General features: G+C 43.7%; 1 protein-coding gene across 19 annotated transcripts in view; it reads right to left on the bottom strand.

Moving 5' to 3' along the window:
• The window catches only part of LOC308330191 (uncharacterized protein), a 43,824-nt gene that overhangs the window by 9,632 nt on the left and 11,133 nt on the right, over nt 1-23,059 (bottom strand). For 17 of the 19 annotated variants that reach the window (XM_080784932.1, XM_080784934.1, XM_080784949.1 and 14 more), the window contains exons 2-6: nt 19,023-19,343; nt 3,314-3,448; nt 2,524-2,567; nt 1,860-1,995; nt 815-925 (exon numbers count right to left, since the gene is read on the bottom strand). In XM_080784932.1, coding sequence (XP_080641058.1) covers nt 815-925; nt 1,860-1,995; nt 2,524-2,567; nt 3,314-3,448; nt 19,023-19,326 — 730 coding nt within the window. In that variant the 5' untranslated portion in view covers nt 19,327-19,343. Of the gene's footprint in view, nt 1-814; nt 926-1,859; nt 1,996-2,523; nt 2,568-3,313; nt 3,449-19,022; nt 19,353-21,023; nt 21,114-23,059 lie in introns of those variants that run through there. The other 2 variants (XM_080784944.1, XM_080784943.1) reach the window with 2 other exon arrangements.

Raw genomic sequence — 23,059 nt, 5'->3', positions numbered from 1 at the left:
GGGCTTATTGAAGGCAACTGACCCAATTTTCACACAGCACACCCAACCCCACCCCCGAGTATGAAATAAAAGCAGAAAGGCCGTCATGTGAATACTTGAACCAACCTGAATAGTCGAGTATGTCAATACATTACAACTAGTGCAAATGTGCAGTGGTTAGAGGTGCTCTACCTACTCGTCTATTGATTTTAATTTAAATTAAGAAATTCAAAGTATATCAAAATGTAAACAGCAAATATATAAGTTTAGGTTTATATAAGTATCGTTTGACTTTGTATCGTATCGTCAATGGAAATAATCGGTATCGAATCGTTTTGCAATGGAAATAATTAATTTAATCAATACTAAGTACTTGTGCATTGTATTTAGAGGAAAAAAAGAAAAAGATGGGTTTAATTACTTTTCCATTCCATATAGCTACAATTGGTCTATCGAAAAAATGTTCATGTGGGTTTGTCCATATGAGTTCAAATACAATGTCCATCTATTTGCCAGATAATCACCGTTTACTTATTTATATCCATAATAATTAATCTTTCCCTTAATAAAACTTGTTTCACACATTTAATGTATTTGCTAAATAGTTACTATATCGATTTATCAAATCGCTGTTAAAACGTATTGTTACACCCCTTGTTCCCACGGTTTCAAGATTTTTCAATGTACAATGATGAAATTACACAGATGCTTTCCCGGTTTTAATGGGTTAAAGCAGACTGGATTGGACACAAGATGCACCTCCATCTATATTGTTGTTCGGGCATCGTTGCAATTCCCGGCAGAGGAAGTCAACTTTCCAGAATGTGAAACATACCCAGTTCTTTCTGGACATGCTGTGGGATTCCCATCACGGTTTTCCGGTGTCTCCTCCGGTGCCTGGTCTTCTCTGCTTTCTTCCCCGAGCTCAGTGGCCTGAATGTTGACGCTAACGTGAACAAAGACACATGGTACAAAATGATCCTGTTAGATAACAGATTCCCAGAACATCCTTTATCTGTAATATCCCCTTTTGATTGATTGATTGATTGAAGTATTTATTTGCCGTTTTGCAGAATTACAGTACATTTCAAGCAAAACTCAAATACAAAAACTGTTAACTGTGGGACGACACCATAAAGCATTACACTTGTTTACAATAGGGTCCAGCATGTTCAATTCATCAGAACATTTAGAGACGTACAAATATACATTTCTATATAGCCAAAAACAGGAAATCATCATGAAAGGAGGTAAAAAGGGGGGAAAACATATACAGTGAGGGGAAAAGCGGTGGGGGGGGTTGGGGATTCAGATGCAGCCATCCGTAGAACATTTAGTCCCCTGTTAGTGCCGAATCTTGGTTGCACATGGTTTGTTGAACTACCTCTGGTGTTGTGGGTGTGGACTTCGTTGACATTAAGGAAGTATTTAGACAGGTACATGGGTATCTTGGTGGTGTAGCGAATTTTGTGGACCAGACCCATTGCAAGATGCTGTACTCTGTCATCAACAAAAAAGTGGGCAGGGGTGAGGTGGGTTTGGGGAGTGAGGCCAAGTAGTAGCCTGACCAGTTTGTTGTGGGAAGTCTGGAGCCTTGTTTTAAGGGCCTTTGAGGTGCTGTGGTACCAAGAGGTGCAGACATACTGTAATTTTTCCTGTATTTATTCTCTCATTTACTGCATTACTGTATTGCACTTCTGGCTAGACGCCACTCTTCATTTCATTGTCAAAGTATTTGTATACTATGTGCAGTGACAATAAATTGAATCTAATCTAATTTAAATTTCCCACCATGTTACCCTGTCTGGTGAGTCCAGACTCAGAAACGCAGAATAAACCAACAGGTTTACATGCTTACTGTATTCCCACCACGTACGTACCCTGTCTGGTGAGTCCAGAGCGAGAGGATCTGGAAGAGACGATGGACGGTGTGGAGACGGTGGAGCATGCATCAGGTATGGTGCTGTCTGACAGAAAACCTCTGCCGTCATCGCTCTGCTGCACCGACACAGTCGACTGTCAGACACAGGAATTAAATGGGTGATTTAGTCATTGTGTGTGTGTGTGTGTGTGTGTGTGTGTGTGTGTGTGTGTGTGTGTGTGTGTGTGTGTTGTTAAAAAGTTCAAGCTAAAGCTATATTTATTCTGTTTAGTAACTGAGGTTAAAGCTACCTGGGGTCTCCCCATGTCTGCAGCAAATACATGTTCAGGTTGTGATACAAAATAGAGAGAACCCCACAGAGATTATTTATCATCTTAAAAATAGTGTTCGAGTTCCAATTTAATCCGCTCACTTTTAGTTTCATTCACTTTTTAATCCTGAATATCCTGTATGAGTTCTCTCTCCTTGATAGGATAACGTTGTTATCCTAAACTGAAAATGTATTATTCTGTTTACAAAAGTGCAGGGGAGACAATTTTAAGAATATAAACCTTATTTTAACAAAAACTAAAAAAATCTCTTACAAATGTTTAATCTATTAAATCAATGGTGATGAATGGGGTGTAAAATTATACTGTAAATACAGTATGTGTGTTACTTACAATGCTGCTTTCATCATCTCGGTAATCCACCCCATTATTACTTTCTGAAAAGGAGGTGAAATGTAAGATAAGGTAGGTTAGGTAAGATTACATACAGTAGAGGTACTCATTTTAGTTACTTAAATTCTGTAGGAGCTGGCTTGTGGTGGACATTTTTGCCAAAATTCTATATTTGCCATGGACATACAAATGAGCTATAGCCTTAAATATCCTTTACTCTGAGAGTGCACAAATGGCATTTGGGTCATTTGTGCAATCTCAGAGTTATGGGGGCTGTTGAAAATATTGTGAGAACCATAGTGTGCCCATAGTGTGTCATAGTGTGTCATGATCCAAAAGTCGTCACTGTGGATTCAATTCAAATGTATTTTGTACAGTCCTTAAATCACTGTTTAGTCTCCAAGAGCTTCACTAGACCCCACAAGGGAACCCAGCAACACCCCCTGTCCTTAGAGCCTGGATGTCACAATGGACGTGGTGTTCTTCATGTGGTTTGGTCAGCAATATCCCACTAACAATGTGCATGATTCACCACTGACAGACAAATCTAACCACTAAACAAATATAACATCAATCTTCCTCTTTACATGGAGAACCATAACTGTACACGTGACCTTAGTAACCCTGGTGTCCGTATAGGGCTTAAAGGTATATTCAGTGATTTCACTTAATTCAAATATATATATATATATTTTTTTTTATAATCCTCCCTACTATAGTGTGCTGACCATATAAGGAGTTCCTCCCTGTCCCCAGTTAACCCCTGGGGTAAAGGTGATAAGTTCCTTACCTTCCTGTCGTTGGAGCTTCAGACCCTCCTGGGCCTCATTGTGAAGGTCCTCCACGTATTTTGCCCTGCTGCCTTCGATGAACACATTCTCCTGGAACAAGTCCGTCTTGTATTCATCTTCCTGCTTTTGGACACCTATAGCACAGTAGCAGAAGAAAGAGGGGATCAGCCTGGATCAGCTCAGAGCTCCGAGTTCCTCTCAGAGGGAAATAAGGAGCCATATGGACAGTTCAAAGTGCATTTAGGGCTGAATCTTCCAGACTCTGAACACTGCCAAAGCCTATAAGAGGAAACGGGTGACGGCAGAAGTGCATTTGAATGAATTTGAGGACAAACTACAAAAACAAATAGTACAGAAAAATCTGGATATCACATCCATTTCCATTCATGCAAGATTAACCACTCAAAACCCTCCTTTTTCCCTTTTTAAAGCATTGGCAGATACAGAAGATACAAGAAGTACATACCGTACTTCTTGACTAGGCCCAGGTCTATACTTGGTTTTAACTGTGATTTAACTGTGTTGTGCCTTAATAGGTCTGCTATATTTGCCAAACGTTTGCCCTTTTCTTTTATTATTATGACTATTATGACATGCTGAGAATAGAGATGCTAGGGTGCATGTGGTTAAACATTACTGTACCGATTTCCTGTGGAGATTATCACTTCAGAAATCCCTCATGAACAACATATGCTCTACTATATTGTTTACTGCAAGCAGTCATAAAATGTGATGACATGAATAATAAATAACTGTCATCATTTTACAAAGACAATGTGTCACCAAACAGGCAGCTATCCAGATAACCTGGGGCAGCGTTTTATTAGGCTATGTATATGAGTTATAGGCACTATCAAAGAAAACTGGAATAACCTCTCAGGGTTATATTTTAGCTTTATGTAGCTTTTTAGTAGCTTTGTGAGAAATGTAGTACAGTACAGTCTTTTGCTGCTGGCAATGTTTCCCAAAGCTCTCTTGTAAAGTTGTTGTTGTAATTCAACGAAATAGCTAACGAAAGCCAATATTTAATTATTTGTTCTAGTTCATTCTTTAATGCTATTTTACCAGTTTAAACCTGGAGTCCCTATTTAGACAGAGACAACAGATATTATATTATAGTATATATAATATATATATTATATATGTAATTACATTTCTTTCCCAGATAAAAATCCTCTACAAGCTCACAGCACAGAAATACAGACAGACACAAAATATTGCTACACATTGCCATGTATTGCCATGGTGATAAAATATTGTTAGGGCGGTAATAAAAAATGTAAACAGTATTTTTTGTCTTCTATAGGGTCCATAGAACAGAGAAAACATAGTTTACAAGAATCTTCACGAAACGTTCACTAAACTGGGTCCTGCTACATAACTACATACACTATTGTAAGCTTGTATGTAGATCATATATTTTAGCTAGTTAAAAAAAAAAAAAAAAAAAAAGGAAAACTCCCATTGAGTTATTGACACCATGAAGCCCTGTAGTGCATTTAATTGATGCCCCCACATTTCCAGGACAGGATCAGTAGGTTAATAACTTTATGTAATAGTGACAGCTGCTCTCCATTTAGACACCTTACAGTATAGAGTACTGTACTCTACGGTGCAGACTGTCGTGTCAGCATAATGACCACGCTGGAGTTTTATCTTGACAGCTATGAGATAACCGTGATCCCTGCTATAGTTACCACTGTCTGCTGTGTAACGGCATTAGTCGCGGTCAGTTAACCCGACATTAGATGACTAAATGCAGAATATCTGGTTAAAAATAGAAGATTTCCATGATCCCAGGTCTATTTATATTCAAGATATTATATTTAGTATAATTCAGACATGTGCCTTTAACCCATTAAGACCGATTCAACAAATGCCTCCGAAATCAGTAGTTCTCACACTTTTCCGTGCCAAGGACCCCCAAAAACACTGCTGACGTGCTGTCAGCATGTATATCTGCAAATTATTTAGAGCAAAGATAGCCTGATGAAGGTCGAATAAGTTGCTGACGTTGCTGTTCCCTTAATACATTTTTCTACTGCATTTGAAGACAGTGTGCGGGAGTTATTTTTTCTAATGCTAAAATCCAAAATGACACAGATGCTTATCCTGGTTTTAATGGTGTCATTAAAATCGTTGTTTACTTCATTTCATTATTCTGACCAACTCTCACAGCATTACCATACACATTATCAATGTTTCTATTGGCTCTAATGACTGTCTAGACGGAAACTAAAACCAGTTCACCCATATCACTTAAGAAGTGGCCATTCTTGGAAGACTAGGAGTTCAAATCTTGACAAGCACAACATAAAAGTGAATTTAAGAACGCATGTTATCATTTCTCACTCACCTTTCCTCTTGAAGACTATCGGAATGCAATATAAGAAGTCATTATTATGAAAGTCGTTACTCAGGAGCACCACCATAATGGCTACTTTTCACAGCGCTGCCGTTGTCCAGAATGATAAAGTGAAAGAGAAAAATCACGTATAGACAGATGTCTGTCAACAGGGCTGGATTAAAGTCCCATCAGCAAGAAAAACATCCCCTTAGGATCCAGATGGGATCAATTCAGTTGTTTTTGGTGGTCAAAACAGATATGAAGAGAGGTCTAACCACCCCTACACACAATGACAGCTCGCCAACTAATCCTTTTCAGTCTAATTCCTGCCGTCTCGCTCTATAACCCCCCCCCCCCTCTTCCCTACAGATAGTTTATCCAGTAGTGTTGCTATCTGCTTGTGGCCAAGCTGATCCAGGATTGGTCGACCAATGGTTTATGATGATAATGAACATGGATGTCATGACACCAAGATCACGCATGTCCTTTCATTCAAAAGGTAAAGAGAGCATATATCAGGGGGATTTGACGTACAGTGATTGACCTCAGCTTGACCACTTAAGCCCCGTTTTATACTTTGGCAAATTTGAAAATAGCCAAAGTACAAGCTCATAACGTGTGGGTGGGATTATGCAAACAACACATTTTTCACTTTGACAAATCAAATCAAAACAAATTTGTGACATTTCTGCTCTGCCTCTAATAACATGCCCAGAGTAGGGATGCCAGAGTTAATGTGGTTAAGAGGGGAGCTTCATAAGATTTGAGTTAATATGAAACTGTTGATGAAGGGGTTTAGCTTCGTCCTGCTCCCTTTCTAAACACATTGCTCACATTTTGCTTTATTGTTTAAATATGTATTTGTTTTTATTTTATACGTTTTATTGTGGGTTTTTTTAATGTTTGAAAGAAAAAGGAAAGAAAGAAGGGGCTCTCTTTTACGTTACATGAGCCGTATTAGTTTATTATCAATAAGAATAAACACACTGTGGTGTTCTGTAAGAACAAATCAGATCGCTTCTTTTCAGGAGCCAGGTTTCATCTGTGCTTCTTTCTCCACAAGGGGGAGTAGGTGAATTAAAATGTTTTTACTCCAGTAGCCTATACTCCTGAAAAGAAAGAAAGAAAGAAAAAGAACAGCTACACTGCAGTGACTGCACATGAAAAACACATGTTTACCGGTTCTTTATGAATTATTTCCGCTTTCTAATTAGTTCTTTATTAAATTAATCTAACTGTACCAGAAGAACTAAGTGCACATCAGAAAGTGTTCTTTTCTCACATGCTCAGGAAATCAAAACAGCAGAAACTCTGCTGTGGTTTCTGCTTGCTTCTTAAAAAACATACAGTATCTCACTCTGAGGCTCCATGTCTGTGACTTCTTAGATTTAGTTCTTACACTTCAACAGAATGCGGACATTTTCACTACTTCCGATTAGGAAAGCAATAAGTTATCTGGGGCAGAGGGCGGGGGCGGGGGGGTATCTCCCTGCAGTTGAGCACATACATGGCATGCTGGAACGTACGACATCTGAACAAATGGAAAACATTCCCATATACTCATGATGATCTGACTGAATGACTCAACAAAAGCAGTCTGTACAGCAATGATTCACACGTGTCTTCACTTGGCATTTTCAGGAACCAGCCAAAAAGACAGCTAGGGGATGTGAATCCTTTAGATTGCAGGAACAGGAAGCCGACGTGTACACCAAGCGACGTGAAGTTATGCGCCTCAAACGTAAGCCAACATCAAAACGACATTGATCTCGTTAACAGCGGGAGGACACTGGACATAAACTCATGCATGTGATTGGTGGGAGGCCAGCGGTCAGGGATATACAGAGACTGTGTTTGTTAATGAGGGTCACATATTATCACTGGCTTTGTGAGCCCATTGTAATTATGTCCATATTAATCTCACAGATATTAAAGGCACCATCTGTCATGGAGGGCCCCGGGGAAGATGGGCTAAATGGGCTACTGGTGACTGTGACAGAATGCCAACTGCTGTTTACATCTGGGATTATGATTATCAGAGATAAAACATTTAACAGAAAGTCCTGTGACATAGACCAATTAAATCAAAACTGGATTTTGCTGGGTGGACTACGAGCCTCCAGTGAAGAAAACAACTTTCAGATTAAATGGGGCATTAAGATTACATTTTATCACTAGAAATAATAATGGATTTGAATTAAACAAGCATCTGTCTTTTTTAATATAAATTGCATTCTCTGTTGGCAAACAAACCACACAGTTCCACATTCTGGGACTGACATGACCAGGGATTAGGTTTGTAAACAAATGGCAACCTTTGACAGACAGGTGGCTTTAAAGACATTTTGTATCCGCCTCAGTTCTTACCACACATTTTCCATTATTAATGGCACTTCCTCACTGGCACTGCCATTAATATTGCGGGCTTTCACTTCTGGGCTTTAGCACAACAACCTTCTACGTACTCTGAGTCATTCTAAGGATACCTTCTATTTAACAGACAGAGGCATATCATCCGTAAGCTACTACTTACCGAGCCGGAATCTATCCATCTATCAGAATCACAGCGAGTACTGGAGACACATCACTGACAGGTTATTCAGGTACTGTAGATTGACATGTGCATTTAGCACAGACAAACTTTGTAAACGTTCATGTTTTAACTAGATGGCTCTTTTGATGGGGCTTACACAGACGCACAGAACCTGTACTCTCTCTCTCTCTCTCTCTCCAGTCCCCCCAGAACTAGTTCTCTCTCCAGTCCCCCAGAACTAGTTCTCTCTCTCTCTCTCTCTCCAGTCCCCCCAGAAACTAGTTCTCTCTCTCTCCAGTCCCCCCAGAACTAGTTCTCTCTCTCTCTCTCTCTCTCTCTCTCTCTCTCTCTCTCTCTCTCTCTCTCTCTCTCTCCCCCCCCCCCCCCCACACTGTCCCTGCCCCAACCTGCCCTCTCGCTCCCATTTTGCTTGCCAAATAGACAGTAATGCAGGGATGTTCGCTGCAGCTCCGAGGGTGCCGTGTGTCTGCCAGGTGTTTAAATGCTTCATTGCACAGTGTGAACCCAAGTGAGCACACTGGAATCAGTGGGAAAGGCCTGTAAGGTCTGAAAGGCACATGTAACAGGCGCGTGTCTCGCTGTGAGAACACACTAAAGGAGGTGCAGGTGAAATTCTTGGTAACAGATATACTGACAGCCCTCAATATTCCACAACGGAAATAAGTACTGGGCTTTTAACCAAAATGTTTCGTGACTTGTGGGCAACCCAGCTAAACTAAAGTAAACTAAAACTAATTTAAATTATTAGGCTGTGCAGACAACCCACATTAGTCATTACCATTTAGTAGCTGCTTACACATTACATGATTGATCAAGGTAATTGGACCAAATAAATAAGGCAGCATTTATCCATTACTTCACAGATGAAATGCACCTCGCGACAGTTCAAAATCCCTCCAACCTACCTGTGCAGGAGAATGTAAAACATTCAGACCTGCTAGGGCCTGTACGGTGTAGGCGCTACTCTGCTATAGGCTCACTCACTGACAGGTGGGTGTCACAGACACAATGAAACAGCTCAGCATTCTAATTAGTAGGGCAAGGGTGAGTTGTCCAAGAAGCACACAAGGTTAAATGTTTAGCGAACTGTGTAGATATAGAATTGCTATCAAAATAGTTTTGATACTAAAGCCAGGAGGCTGACCTGTATATGCCAAAGCATTTAAAAACGTCATACTTTGCCATACTTTGCTGTGTCTCATGAAAATAGCTACTCTACAAGCGGACAAGACTTCGCAATGCGACGTGTTGTGAGCTTGTAAATTAGCCATCTTCGAGATCGCAGAATGGCTATTTTCGATATTCTTCAAAGCTGTTGAAATTGGAAAAAAACTAAACGCCATGTTGAAAGAGGTGACTAAACACAGAGACAAGTGGCAGAGCCCGCGGCAGGTCTGTCACAATCAACAGGAATAAAAGTGACACCACTTCCTCCATAACCTCCTGGAGTCTATCGCCTCTGGGCACCGGCACGCTGTGTTGTGTTGGTATGAACTAGACTCGTCTCTGTTACATACACAACGTACAGCATGGCCTTATCAGAACAGAGAACACCAGTCCTTGAACAGGCCTGGAACGAACAACATGACTGACTCTACTGCACACGTCAGCAGCAGCTGTCAGTGGAACCACATTTGCCGTCTACGTCACCAAATTGACGGGTCACTGCAGTCGACCACACCACAACAACAACGCTCAATGACGATGGCGCCGTTCATTTCCACGGTATGCAATGATCCACATGCACCTACACAGTATTAAGCCCACTTAAGCCCTATTCAAAATGTTTCTATCATAGATCAGACAAGCTGCGATGGAACACATTGTGAGCTTGGACATCTGCCATTTGCCATTGAACCGACGTAACATTTCTGCGTGAAGAGGCCCCACAAGGAGGACAGGACATAAAGCCTCCATCCTACTCCTCCCATTTAACACCCTAATAGGCACCGCCCTAGTCCGAAGGATTTGCTGGTTCAGCAAAAAAGATTGCCCTCCCTGCCCGGCTTCACTCTCCCGAACCAATTGTGTTCGAATGGCCAAGCCGGATGCATTGCGGCGGGTTTGAACCCCTAGACTCCAAGGTGGCGGACACCCCATAGCGATGATTTGATTAGCTGAGCAAAGTACATATTGAAGATAAAAATGAGGGCAGAAAAGTGCAGGCAGAAAAGTGAAGACACCACAGGGGTCACGGTGGAACAGTCGGTAGAGCTGTCGCCTCACAGCTAGAAGGTCCTGGGTTCAATTCCTGCTGGGGACGCTGTGGGCACTGGGGGCGTATTCCCTCCTCCGCGTCATCAGTGCCCAAACCCGAGGCGGGGTTGGCCAAAGGGCCTTTCTGTGTGGAGTTTGCATGTTTTCCCCCGTGTCCCCTAGGGTAGGTACCCTCAGAAAAACATGCCGTAATCCTGGTCTCTAAACTACCTCCCCCAGGCAACCCGGGGCGCCTGATGGAGGGGAAAGGAACTGGTCGGAATAACGTGTTCCTTCCACACGCTACGTCCGGCCGGGGAAACTCCTGTCAAGTGAAAAGAAGCAGATTGGACTCCTCATGCATAGAAGGGAGCATGAGGTCAGTCCGCTGCCCCCCCCCCCCCCCCAGGTTGGCAGAGGAAGTGTAGCGCCCAGGATTACATTAGATAATTGACACTGGGTGAAAAAATGGGTTACAAAATTGTGGGATAAAACATTTAGGGGAAAAAAGAAAAGTGAAGACGCCAAAAGTGATTGGCCAGAATGACATTTTTGATGATTTGATTGGCTGATCATGGAATGTGATGTATGATGATAAGAGCGCCCCTTACTTCACAGAAAATGGCCTAAAATGACAAGCCCCCAAAAATAGGAATTCTGGGTGGAAGTGGTTAATCGATAAAGAAAAGGCTTCATCAGCCATTATGCTGATTGATGACTCACAGAATGTCCCAGCATACAATCAGTACCTTTGTAGACTTGCCACTGTGTGTTTGCAATCATTCTCCTACCATGACAACAGCCAGCAAAACCGCTGTAATGCATCCGTATTCTGTATACCTGGACAATAAAATGATCCGTTGTTTCATTAATTATTATTGCTGCCATGCCGACGGCCATCCCGCATGCCTTGGTAACACCGAGACGCATTTTACAGCATTTTACAAAAGGTTAAGAGTGACCAGAGTGATGAAATCTACACCGACAGAGAACACAATAAATACTGTAGCCTACCTCTTCCACCTTTTGACTGATCTGAATATGATCTCTGAAATTAGAGGATGTGGCGTCTGTAATTTTAACCTATAGCATCTGTGATTTTATGTCAGCCCCACAGCGTGTGTGTGTGTGTGTGTGTGTGTGTGGGGTTGATTTTCAGGGTTGACATATACTTTCAGGCATTTCACACATGCAAAAGGTGGCAACGGTTGCAACCTTTTCCCCCTGAAGAACAACCAACATTGCGTCCTGACCAGGGATGGGAATGGAGAACAGTATCCTGCGCAGGGATGGGAATGGAGAACAGCAGACGCCATGCAAGCCTTTTGTTTCTACATCATGCTCAGACTCAAGAGGCCGAAAACCTGTGTAGGCGGACGACCTTTTTCCACAACACTGTAAGACTAATCAGGAATCAATATGGAAAGTGATAAGGAATCACACCAACAGGCAGAATCGCTAACACTAATGGTATTGTTGGTATCTGAACACATTGTTTATGCTTATGCTCCCAAATAAAGGTTATTAACCCATACAAAATGAGAAAGCATCCGCGTCATTTTAGATTTGAACTAAAAAGCATTATTTTATACTTTGGCTATATGTGCCATGCACGCTAAGATTTCTTAACTTCAATCTTGCTTCTGGGGGTCCCTGATATGTATATTTGGCCACCAATATTTTGTTCCAGGGACCCCAGAAGCAAAAAATAATAATATTATATTCAAAGCATTTATTTTATTTATTTTTTTAAATAGCAAATCTACAAGTTCATAGTAGGCTAATATCTAAAATGGCACAGCCGCTTTCCCGGTCTTAATGGGTTAAAGCAGCATGACGTGACGCTCGCCGACCAGAACAGCTCCATAAGCTAAGCTCAGCTTGTAGATCTGTTCTTGTAGATCTAAGCTCAGCTTGTAGATCTGTTCTTGTAGATCTAAGCTTAGCTTGTAATCTGTTCTTGCAGTGCTAAGCATAGCTCGTAGATCTGTTCTTGCCGGCAATCGACACCGCTGTGCGACAAGAGGTACGCCGTCGGGTGCGCAAGCAAGGAGGACACGGCAGAGACATGGGACAGGCCTGTTTGATCGTCATGACAGCATGCAGGAAAGTGAAACACTATCAGTCCGACTATGAAACCTGTTCGCCTGCCCTGTTGTTCCCCTTGGTTATTGTATGATCATCATCCCTGGTGCAATCGAGCTTATCCATTCTGTCCCGCCCAAACACACATACACACCTACTGTACACACACACACACACACACACACACAGGTATTATGAAACAACGTCTCAAACTGGCAGGATATGGCACGACATGCTTCGCTGATAGCATGGGCAGGAAATCCAGATGATAAAGTGATTTAGGCCTGAAAAGTCACAGTGATTATAAAGAGTTCAGCTGGAGTTGGGCCGAAGTAACTCGCCGACCAAATATACACTTCTTGGACTTTGCCCAGTCTGGAACAACCGATACATTGTTGTCACGGAGACCTTTTTCAAACAAGAAGGGCAACGACATTGACAAATGGGGTCCAACCCTGATGTGCAACCAGATGTACGCGGAACGCGCACACACAATGTGTTTAGGGTGCGTGTTCATGCTACGTGTTCTGCGCGCACACGCACACACACACACACACACACACACACACACACACACACACCCTATCTCTTCCCTCAAAGAAATAGCTTTATAGAGCTAAGGAATGTGAGGAATCTCAGAGGACCAGGTGCCAGGTTAGAAACTGGATCACTTTATCATTCTGCCCTTCAACTTTCTCCCGGTTCCTCCACTGGTGTTCTGGTGACATTCTAGGAACCCTTGGTCAAAAAGAACAACAACCCATGCATGTGAGATGACCACTTTCAACCTGCTGTCCTTTTGGCATGCCATTAGACGGACAATTCTCCAAACTTATGCGAAATGTTTTAAAAAACAACAAATGGCACACAAGCTCACACCGTGTCACGCCGCTATGCGTTGTGAGCTCATAGATCTGCTATTCCCGTTGTTCATCGTACTGTATAATGAAATCGGACAGGATATGAGATGACTCTCTAGGCATCATGTAGTATCAATTACACCTAGAGCACTCCAGGGGAATGCATGCAAACAGACTGGTACACAAACAAACAATGTGCGCATGCACACACACACAGTCACACACACACACACACACACACACACACACACACACACACACACACACACACACACACACACACACACACACACACACACACACACACACACACACACACACACACACACACACACACACACACACACACACACACACACACACACACACACACACACACACACCAGAGATTTGCACACTAATGGAAGTGAAATAGCATGCAAAGACACATGCACATACCTGGGCCGGCCCGGGGCGTAAGCCAACTACTGTACTTTAAGTGCCCACTTAGGACCCTGCGGACACCAGGAGGCTCAGACATTAATGTTTTTTATTAAAACATTTTGCTTAGAGCATTCTGGAAGTCTGTACACAGCACACTCTACATGTTGGTCTCATGATGTCCCAACTTAAGTTCATGTTATCTGGGAGGACGTGTCTATGCAGTAATAGTGCACTAAAATCCTCAAGTGTCCTGTCCATCTAACTCTGGCACAAAGTGGAGCAATATTTACACTCTCCGGGTTAAACGAAAGGTTCAGTAGGACTAGGTTCGATCTCGGCAGACATGAACTTTATGGTCCAAAAAACACAGTACACAGTAACATTTCTCAGTGATAATTCATCCATTTGTAACTCAGAGAACGTAGCCAAATGGACCGGTAATTTGTAGTAATTTGAGTTAAATCAACACTGAGGATATAAGCGTGTATCTTAACAGCGAGTTAAGATAAAGCACATCCACGGAAGGAACAGTTAACTGCACGCTGTCATCCCCTTAACAGGACAACAAATACTTCAGTAGATAAGGTTGACTCCTATCTGTTAATAACAGACCTCTTTGTTCATTACGTGATTGAAGACCAAAGCATTAACAGCACATCAATAGACACACGCACGTGCTTGGACGCGCACGCACACAGTGTGTGCGTGCCACACACACACACACACACCAGCGTTTTGATCGTCCATGGGTATCTGTCTAATCTCATTGAGGAGGAGGAACAGTGTGAGAAGAAGTTTGGGTCAAGAGAGGAACAAAACCCCTTGTTCCTCCTTGCTGTAGCGCTCTTCTGGCACGGCCTGTAATTAACAGGCGCGCTGCCAAGCGCTCTCCCATACCAGGCATGCGGTGGGCAATAGGGCCCCTTGGCATCGACGCAAATCCCTATCAGGATAAGCTTGTTTGCTTCCATGGGACTGGAGTGGAGGTATTCTCTGTCTCTATGCGAGGTTTATCTGCGTGTAGATAGTTTTACTGTTTATGTTCGGTACACCATGTCCACACCGTATCTACCGTTTGGCCTTTTTTTTTTTTACTGGTGAGGGATTGCACATTATTTATTTATGTTCGGTCCATCCAAGTGAGTCAGGGCAGTCCTTAATCCCTACCAGGCCTTCAAGTTTATACGGTATAATAGGCTACTGTATGTTTTTATTAGCGAAGGAACGCACATACCTATCCCTCTATTTCTAGCTACTACTGGCCTACACCATGCACATCTGACCAGCCCAAGACCACAGGACAGATGTTATACTGTCTTTAATAATATATTCTCAGCCATTTTTTACTAGTGTTACTACTTCTGTACGTTCTCTACCCTTACCCGTCTCTCCGTTTCATCCTTACTGTGGTGCACCTATGACAAAAGAACTCCCCTCAATCCCCATCAATAAAAAAGGTCTGTCTATCTCTCCATCTAGATTCATACAGCCTGATGAACTGTTAGTTCCTCACGTTATCCCACATAGTGTCTGTATTCTGCTAGGTTCTTGTCAGGTGCCAACTGTCTGCTTGCCACACAACAAAGTTCATCGCTGAGGGCTCAGTGGTTGTGTATACGCCTGGCACATAAATCACACTTAATAGCACCATGCTTCCTGCCCCATGGCGCTATCAATGCCCCACAGGTCTGTTCAGCACTCCGCAATGAGCTATTCATTCATTGGAGATTCATCATCGTTCATACATTACATACGTTGTTTTCACATTTGTTTGGCCTCACTATTGTGCCTCGACAGGACAAACCTGAAATGTGCCGCGCAACGCCGTGCACTGATTCCAGTCTGTTTGCCGTGAATGGAGAGCGAGGAGGAGAAGGGGCGGTGACCTCTACGCTGACCTTGCCAGGGGAGAAATGCCTTATCTGTCCACACTGTTTACTTTCCCTAACAAACGTCTCAGCAGCACACTGTTCACGTAACCAAAAGAGGCACTGTACTCCTCGTCTGTACATACAATCGAGTCTCTATTACAGTGTGTGTGTGTGTGTGTGTGTGTGTGTGTGTGTGTGTGTGTGTGTGTGTGCGTGTGTGTGTGTGTGTGTGTGTGTGTGTGTGTGTGTGTGTGTGTGTGTGTGGTTGGTGTGTGTGTGTGTGTGTGTGTGTGTGTGTGTGTGTGTGTGTGTGTGTGTGTGTGTGTGTGTTTTTTTTTTTTGTGTGTGTGTGTGTGTAATGTATAATAGCAGATGTCTGTGTGAGATGATGCATTTCTAAGCGTGTTCATGTAAGTATGACCCCACCCCTTTGAACAACTTTTAACCTTTTCAAAACATTTCAAAAGATTTGTGCTCTCATCAGCGAGTTCCCGGCTCAATTCTCGGCAGGTCGGACCATTTGCTGCATGTCTTTCCTCTACTCTCACTACTAACTACTACTACTACTACTACTTTCAAAATAATTCGGTTCGGACCTCTGGTGTAGCGGTACAGGCACCTAGGCTACAATGTAGCCTGGCGGCATTCGAGTCCCAATCCCGACGGCCTTTTCTGTGTGTCACTCCCCATCTCTCTCTCCCAATTTTCTGTTTCTCTCATTCATTTTCAATTTCCTATCCATAATAAAAGCATAACAATTAAGCCCCAAATAAACCTTGCATTTTTTTTTTTTTTTTATGACAAGAATAGGGGGTCGTGAATAGGGTCGTCTTTTGTGCTTTCTGCTGTTTTCACTATTTGTTGTACAATGAACGGAATACAGCCTATAGGGCTTAACTATGTGTACTGTATATATTAGATAGTGTATATATTCATTATTACTGAATAAAGCTGTGACTGTGTGAGGGTAAACGTAGATGGAGTCCAGTGGAATTCCCCCACAACACATTCACATGTGAACAAACTGCTGTGGCTTTCTTCTTGGAGACCAGGAGGAGCAACAGGGAGGAGTGTGGATGGACTCTGACGCTGGTCACACAGTTAGCCAAGTCTACATTCACATGAATACGTTTGAATTATAAAATGCATAACATTTACCACGTTTACACCGCAGGCTAGCATCCGCACTATGTTTTCGAACCCTGTACAATAAGACTGTACAAGGCAATGCACTCTCTGACAAAACCCCAGCCGTTACCAATCGTTCTGTTGTGTTCCTGCATGGGGCGACGGGTCACGCTAAGATAATTAACATGTACAGTCAGGCTCTGAATCAAAACAAATGCGCTTGTGTGTGTGTGTGTGTGTGTGTGTGTGTGTGTGTGTGTGTGTGTGTGTGTTTTCTGTTCAGTGCTGTATATGAGCCAAGGGTGTGATTTCATATTTGTTGTGAGAATATGAAAGCAAAGTTTGTGTTCACAGCAGTAGGTATACTGTAGGTAGGTACACACAAAAAGTTGTGTTACAGAGCACCCTGAGAAAGCAGGGAGCTGGCTGGCATTGTTCAACTTTGCACACACGCAGACGCACACACGTACTGTACACTCGTGCGTACACACACATTTGCAAGCTCCAACAAGATCTGTCTGACACAACTCATAGGGGAGAAGAAGAAAAAAAGGTCATGCGAGTGTGTGGATTAGGTTCTGTACTTTCAAACATCTGTGTGGGTGATATGGTATGAGTTTAAGTATAGGGTTGTGTGCGTGTTTGTGTATTTGCATACCCCCCCCCCCCCCCCCTCCAGCACATGTGTGGTGCCCACTGCCCTTCCCATGTGGATGGTAGTCTAGTCTCATCCGATGTGTAACCTGAACTGAAGAGCAGCTCAGTGCTAGTAGTAGGATCACAGACAGAAACAGGAGAGACGGAGGGAGATTTCCTCATAGCAAACAATGGCTGCTGAAGGTCAGGGGTCAGCCTATGAGTCAAAGTCTGTTCAAATAGTAGTCCTCCAGTGAACAAACTTACACTCATGCCTGGAAGCCAAGAAGCAGGATATTCACCGTGGTTTCAGCAGTGTACCGTGGTCCGTGACTGGATTTGTGTTAAGAACTTTGCTTTAACCACTTTTACTTTGCGTCCCTATGTTTTAGGGGCATGGCATTTTAGATGTTGAAAACTGTAAGACATTGTCAAAATGAGCAAAAACAGCAGATCTACAAACACACGCTGTGTAGATCGGCTATTTACTCTAGTATAATAAAGTACTATGTATAAAATAAGGATAAAGTGGTAAAATAAGATGTTAATGATCCGGTGTTATGGTTGGAAAATAAATCGGGTTTGTCCTGGTTTGTCCTGTCGAGGTACCTTCTCTATGACTTATACTTATGAAGCTATTGTTAGGCAATAAGTCAGCTGAATGAAAGCATACAACTTGCAACGTGCAGTAACCACCAGATAAAGCACAAGCATTTCTGGTGCCAGTTTGTGAAATCATCCATGTTGAAATAGGCTGCACCTACTGTAAGTGACATCATTTTCTTCCGTTTATACAAAGTGAATATTACTTTCCATGATGATAGTTATAGTTTGTGTATACTTAGTTTACAGCATTGGTTCCCAAAGTGGGGTCCGGGGAACCCCAGGGGTCCTTGAGAGAGTTCCAGGGGGTCCCCAGCTAAATGATAGTTTGGAACCAAATGTTAATTAACATTAACAAAAAATTACATTGATTTTACAATATAAATGTGAGTCCCAGAGGTAGAAATGCCATTAAATGGGGGTCCGTAGCCTATTGCATATCAAACTGAGCCGGATCCTTGGAATTAAAATGTCTGAGAATCACTGCTAGATCCGTAAAGATCTTCTCTTATGGGGGTCTGCGGGCTAATTAGTGTCAATTTGGGAGTCCTTGACATGAAAAAGTTTGGGAACCAGTGCTGTAAAGCAGTGGCAAACAGTAGCAAATGGGTCCCACAAATGGGTCGTGTGAGCGTGTGTCGCTTGTAGATCGGCTATTTTCACCATTTTTAAATGTATTTAAAATAATAATAATTAGAAGAAAGCAACAGACTTGGACATGCAAGGTTTCCCACCCAACAGCGACTATTTCATTACAGTTGCATGCTGCCATACTTTGGCAATTGTGGAAGCTTTGCTGTAGGTCAAATCGTCCCATCTACTCTGTAAAGATTTGTGGTTAAACTCACTGTATATACAGTATGTCGGGTCTACAGTATGTCCTCTGACGGCTCAACGACAGAACAATGGAGAAGCTGTAAACACCCATAAGAGACAGATTGGATCACGTACAACATGGTACAGTAGAGGTTCACACTTCCTCTCAGGTTTCCTGTCGGGTCTTACCGTGGCTGTTGCTCTGTGGGTGGGCCTGCTTGCCCGCCTGCTTCCCTGCCTTGTGCGTTGCTTTGTGCCCAGCGGCGGGGGGTGCGTCCAGGGCCAGGTCCAGCCCTGGACCCAGGCCGAGGCTCTGCCCGTTGGCGCCCGCGTCCTTTTTCTTCTTGCCCTTCAGCCAGCCGAACGCCCGTCCCAGGGACTTGCTGCGCTTCTTCTTGCGGCCCGCTTTGCTGAGCCTCTCCTGGGCGAAGACGTCCACCACGTCCTGGGGAATCAGATCCCCCTTCCCCCCCAGGGAGTCCCGGTTTGACATTGCACGTCAAAGAGGACCTGCGCCCCCTGAAGCATATAGACAGAGAGTGGGGGAGAGACAGAGAGAGAGAGAGAGAGAGAGAGAGAGAGAGAGAGAGAGGGGGGTACAGATGGGGAAGCGAAAGAGAAGAAAACAATTGTGAAATAGAAATCCAAATATAACCATTGTATACACAGTAAAATAAAGAGATTTTTGAACAATTGGCCAACATATGGACGCCAAGGTTAAAGTGGTTAAATTATCACTCACAGTATTTAATCACCACCATTACAATAAATGCACTCAATGGAGGCTAATCATCACATGGACACTTTAATGTAGTTGTGAAGCAGGAAAAAAAAGCACACAAGCTAAACCAAACTTACAGCGTAACTATGGCAAAATCTTTGTTTTTCCAGACCTCTCGGTTCTGTGTGTGTGTGTGTGTGTGTGTGTGTGTGTGTGTGTGTGTGTGTGTGTGTGTGTGTGTGTGTGTGTGTGTGTGAGTGAGTGAGAGAGAGCCCACACACCCAGCCTACACAAAACCCCCTCCAGCCTCTCCACCAAACTCCAGTGTTCTGCAGAGAACTGGCACAGTTCCCTTCATTCCACAACATGGAGTCATAATTCACAAAGCCCCACCCGGAGTTTCATACACTTTCACATACACACACAGTCACATACACACACAGTCACACACACACACACACACACACACACACACACACACAGAAAATAAACATACTGTACACACATGTACTGTACACTGAGACATTTAACCATATGGCCTCCATTCATTTCCAAAAAATATTTTTCCTCCCTAGCTCCGTCTTTCTTCATCGTGCATTCATTGTCTTGCTTTTTCACTCTCGTCTCAATGATCTCACTGCGTTCTCTCTCTCTCTGCTTACTCCACACCCAGCAGAACTCCCCTGCTCCGAGGCAGGTTTCCCAACCTCGCTGCTGGGGACATGAAGCTTACACAGCACTCCTTCCAGCTGAGTGCTTTATGAGCCGCTTATCTTCACATCACAAGCCAAGGAGAGGCAACGAGCCCTTCAGAGTTGAGAGGATGACGAGGTGAGGCCAGCAAACGGGCAGACGGGAGAGCTTTGCAATGGGAATGGAACGAGAGAGTGAGAGAGAGAGAGAGAGAGAGAGAGAGAGAGAGGGTGGGAGGGAGAGGTGGAGGGGGAGAGAAAGAGAATATCCCGCCCAATTGCTTGGAGGTGCTCTGATGGAGGAATCCCGATGTGCTGACGCGCACAAGTACAGGCAAACCTCTCTTGTAGTGAACGCCTTGGCCGAGGAACCCAACGAACACGGAGTCTCTAGGAACAGATCCTTGCATACCCCCAGCCAGTGATTGCTTACAAGCCGAACCGCACCACAAAAACCCAAGGCCCACGTCTCCTCACAATTACAGATCTCTCTAACGAGACTTTTCCCCCGATGGCTTCTCATTATCAGAGCTCTACTTAACGTAAGGAGGGAGCCGGGAGTTGACGGGGCGGGATCTGGTTTGGATCTGTCACACAGAGCATTTTATAGGCAGATGTGTTCCTTCCTAAACCAGAGGACCCTCGACGCGCACGCACACGCACACGCACACGCACACGCACACGCACACGCACACACACACACACACAGATCGTAAATCTTAGTAGATCGTAACATTTTATCAGTTTGATCTCTGCTTGAAAATGTCAGCATCTCACCGCTGGAATCTGCAAGCTTTTAATGCAGGGATGTCATCCATAGCCAAGACGGTGGCCAGCAGTGCACCATACACACATGCAAGATAAGCCAGCAGCCTGGAGTTGAACTTAATTATACATTTTTTGGTTTCCCAAATACGCCCTTGTCACAGGGGTCACAGCCTGGTGAGAAGGTCTCTGGGCAAAAGCGAAGAGTGCTTGAGGACTTCCCCGAAAGATCATTCGTGGGAGCTTTTGGAAATGGCTTGTAATAAACTCGACACGGCTCTGTCAAAATGCGTTCCTCGACTGCGGTACATCTGAAGAAAGTGGCGTGTTGCTGTTAGAAGTGAAAGGCTAGCCTCCTAACTCCAGACTGGCCATCTGCCTACGTATACTGCAGGGGAAAGCACCATCCCCTCTCATCTCCCAGAACTAAGCCCTGTGTTTCTCCTCCAGAAAATTACAGTCATTTGAGCATGAGTAAGATCCATGCATGCTGTATTGGCTGTGGCTGACAACTTGCAGACGCCCTCCTTATGGGAAGAGGAGGCTGGTGTATTCGTTTATAGCCCAGGGATGGCTCGTTGGGAGTGAGCTATCTCCCTCCCACATGTTATTTGAAATTTCCACCAAAGCAGTGTGGTGTTCCCTGGGACATCAGTGAGAGGAAGGCCACCCACTTGACTGCCGAGAGGTCCAGTTCCAAGGAGGTGACTCACACACCCCTCGTCGTCATGGTTACAGACGGCAACCAGCAATTTCTGGTTTTGTAAACTGTTGATACGAATTTACCAGGGGTGACGCACACAATGGCGATTGTGCCTTTACAAATCTCGCTGCTCTAAAACCGTCAGTGCTTTGATCGTTGTTACGGTTTACTCAAGCAAACATCAGAGCTCTTAGGCCAATTTGAGCAGTCCTGTTACTATAGTGACCCTCTCTCACACGCATACAATGAGCCTCGCAGCACAGACAAATGCTTTCCAAACAACCTTAAAGCTCCCCGGCCTTTGACAAAATTACAGAGTTGCTTCATTGGCACAGTAATTACTTTACGGCATAACCACACCTCTCAATTTGTGAATGTTGATACACAAACATTGTACATGATGCAAAAGAGGTTTTAACGGAGGTTTTAACGGACGATCCCCCTGAGACCATTACAGACGGACAGCCATTGATGTCCGACTGAGAACACCTACCATTGTGGTCGAGGCGCCAACATCTATTGTATTACGAAGAAGAAAAATAAACCTGCACAGCGCTTTGGAGCCAGTGGATAAACCTTCCACAAGCACATTTATAGACACAAAAGTTGTGTTTATACATGCATGCATGACCCCCCCCCCACACACACACACACACACACACACACACACACACACTCACAAGTCCCCACTGGCCTTCCACTGCGGTTTTCCAGCCCAGCCTCAATCCTGCTGGAGCCGGCATGTGTTTTAACATGCTGTTTACTTATCCCTCACAAAAGACATGAGACTTTGACATTGGACTGGAGCTGGAGGTACCATTCTGTACAGCAAACCAAACCTCAATGCCATCAATAACTACAATAGCAACGACGACAACAGGAGCGACTGTGGCACGCACGCACGCGCCACACACACACACACACACACACACACACACACTGACAGGACTTATTCTGTGGCAGACAGTATAACCAGCGCAAATTTTTTCATTTTTCAGATCAGGTCCATTTGACAGCTATACTGCATGTCATAGAGCTTGAGGGCATAAATTCCAGAGGAAATCTGGATCTCCACTTTTATACAGAGGGTTTCAGCAGCGTTAAAGCAACGCAAAACACAAACACCTGCCTGGCCTCAAGCAGAGCACAGCAGCACAGGTTACTGTGTACATACCAAACCAGTGCACAGAATGCTAGGATAATACGCCTCAAATCTCCCTGCTGTTCTCTTGGGCTCTGCTGTACCTTCTGTTATGTCCAGATTTATTGTTGCAAGTAAGTCTGTTCTCGTCTGGAGACATTCATTGTCGACTAGTAATAATGAATTGCATTTTTATAGCGCTTT

This window comes from Protomyctophum bolini, assembly GCF_963924005.1.
Source record: "Protomyctophum bolini genome assembly, chromosome: 15".
Classification (NCBI taxonomy): domain Eukaryota; kingdom Metazoa; phylum Chordata; class Actinopteri; order Myctophiformes; family Myctophidae; genus Protomyctophum; species Protomyctophum bolini.
Note: the sequence above shows the minus strand (reverse complement) of the source record. Positions and strands in the feature narration are given on the sequence as shown.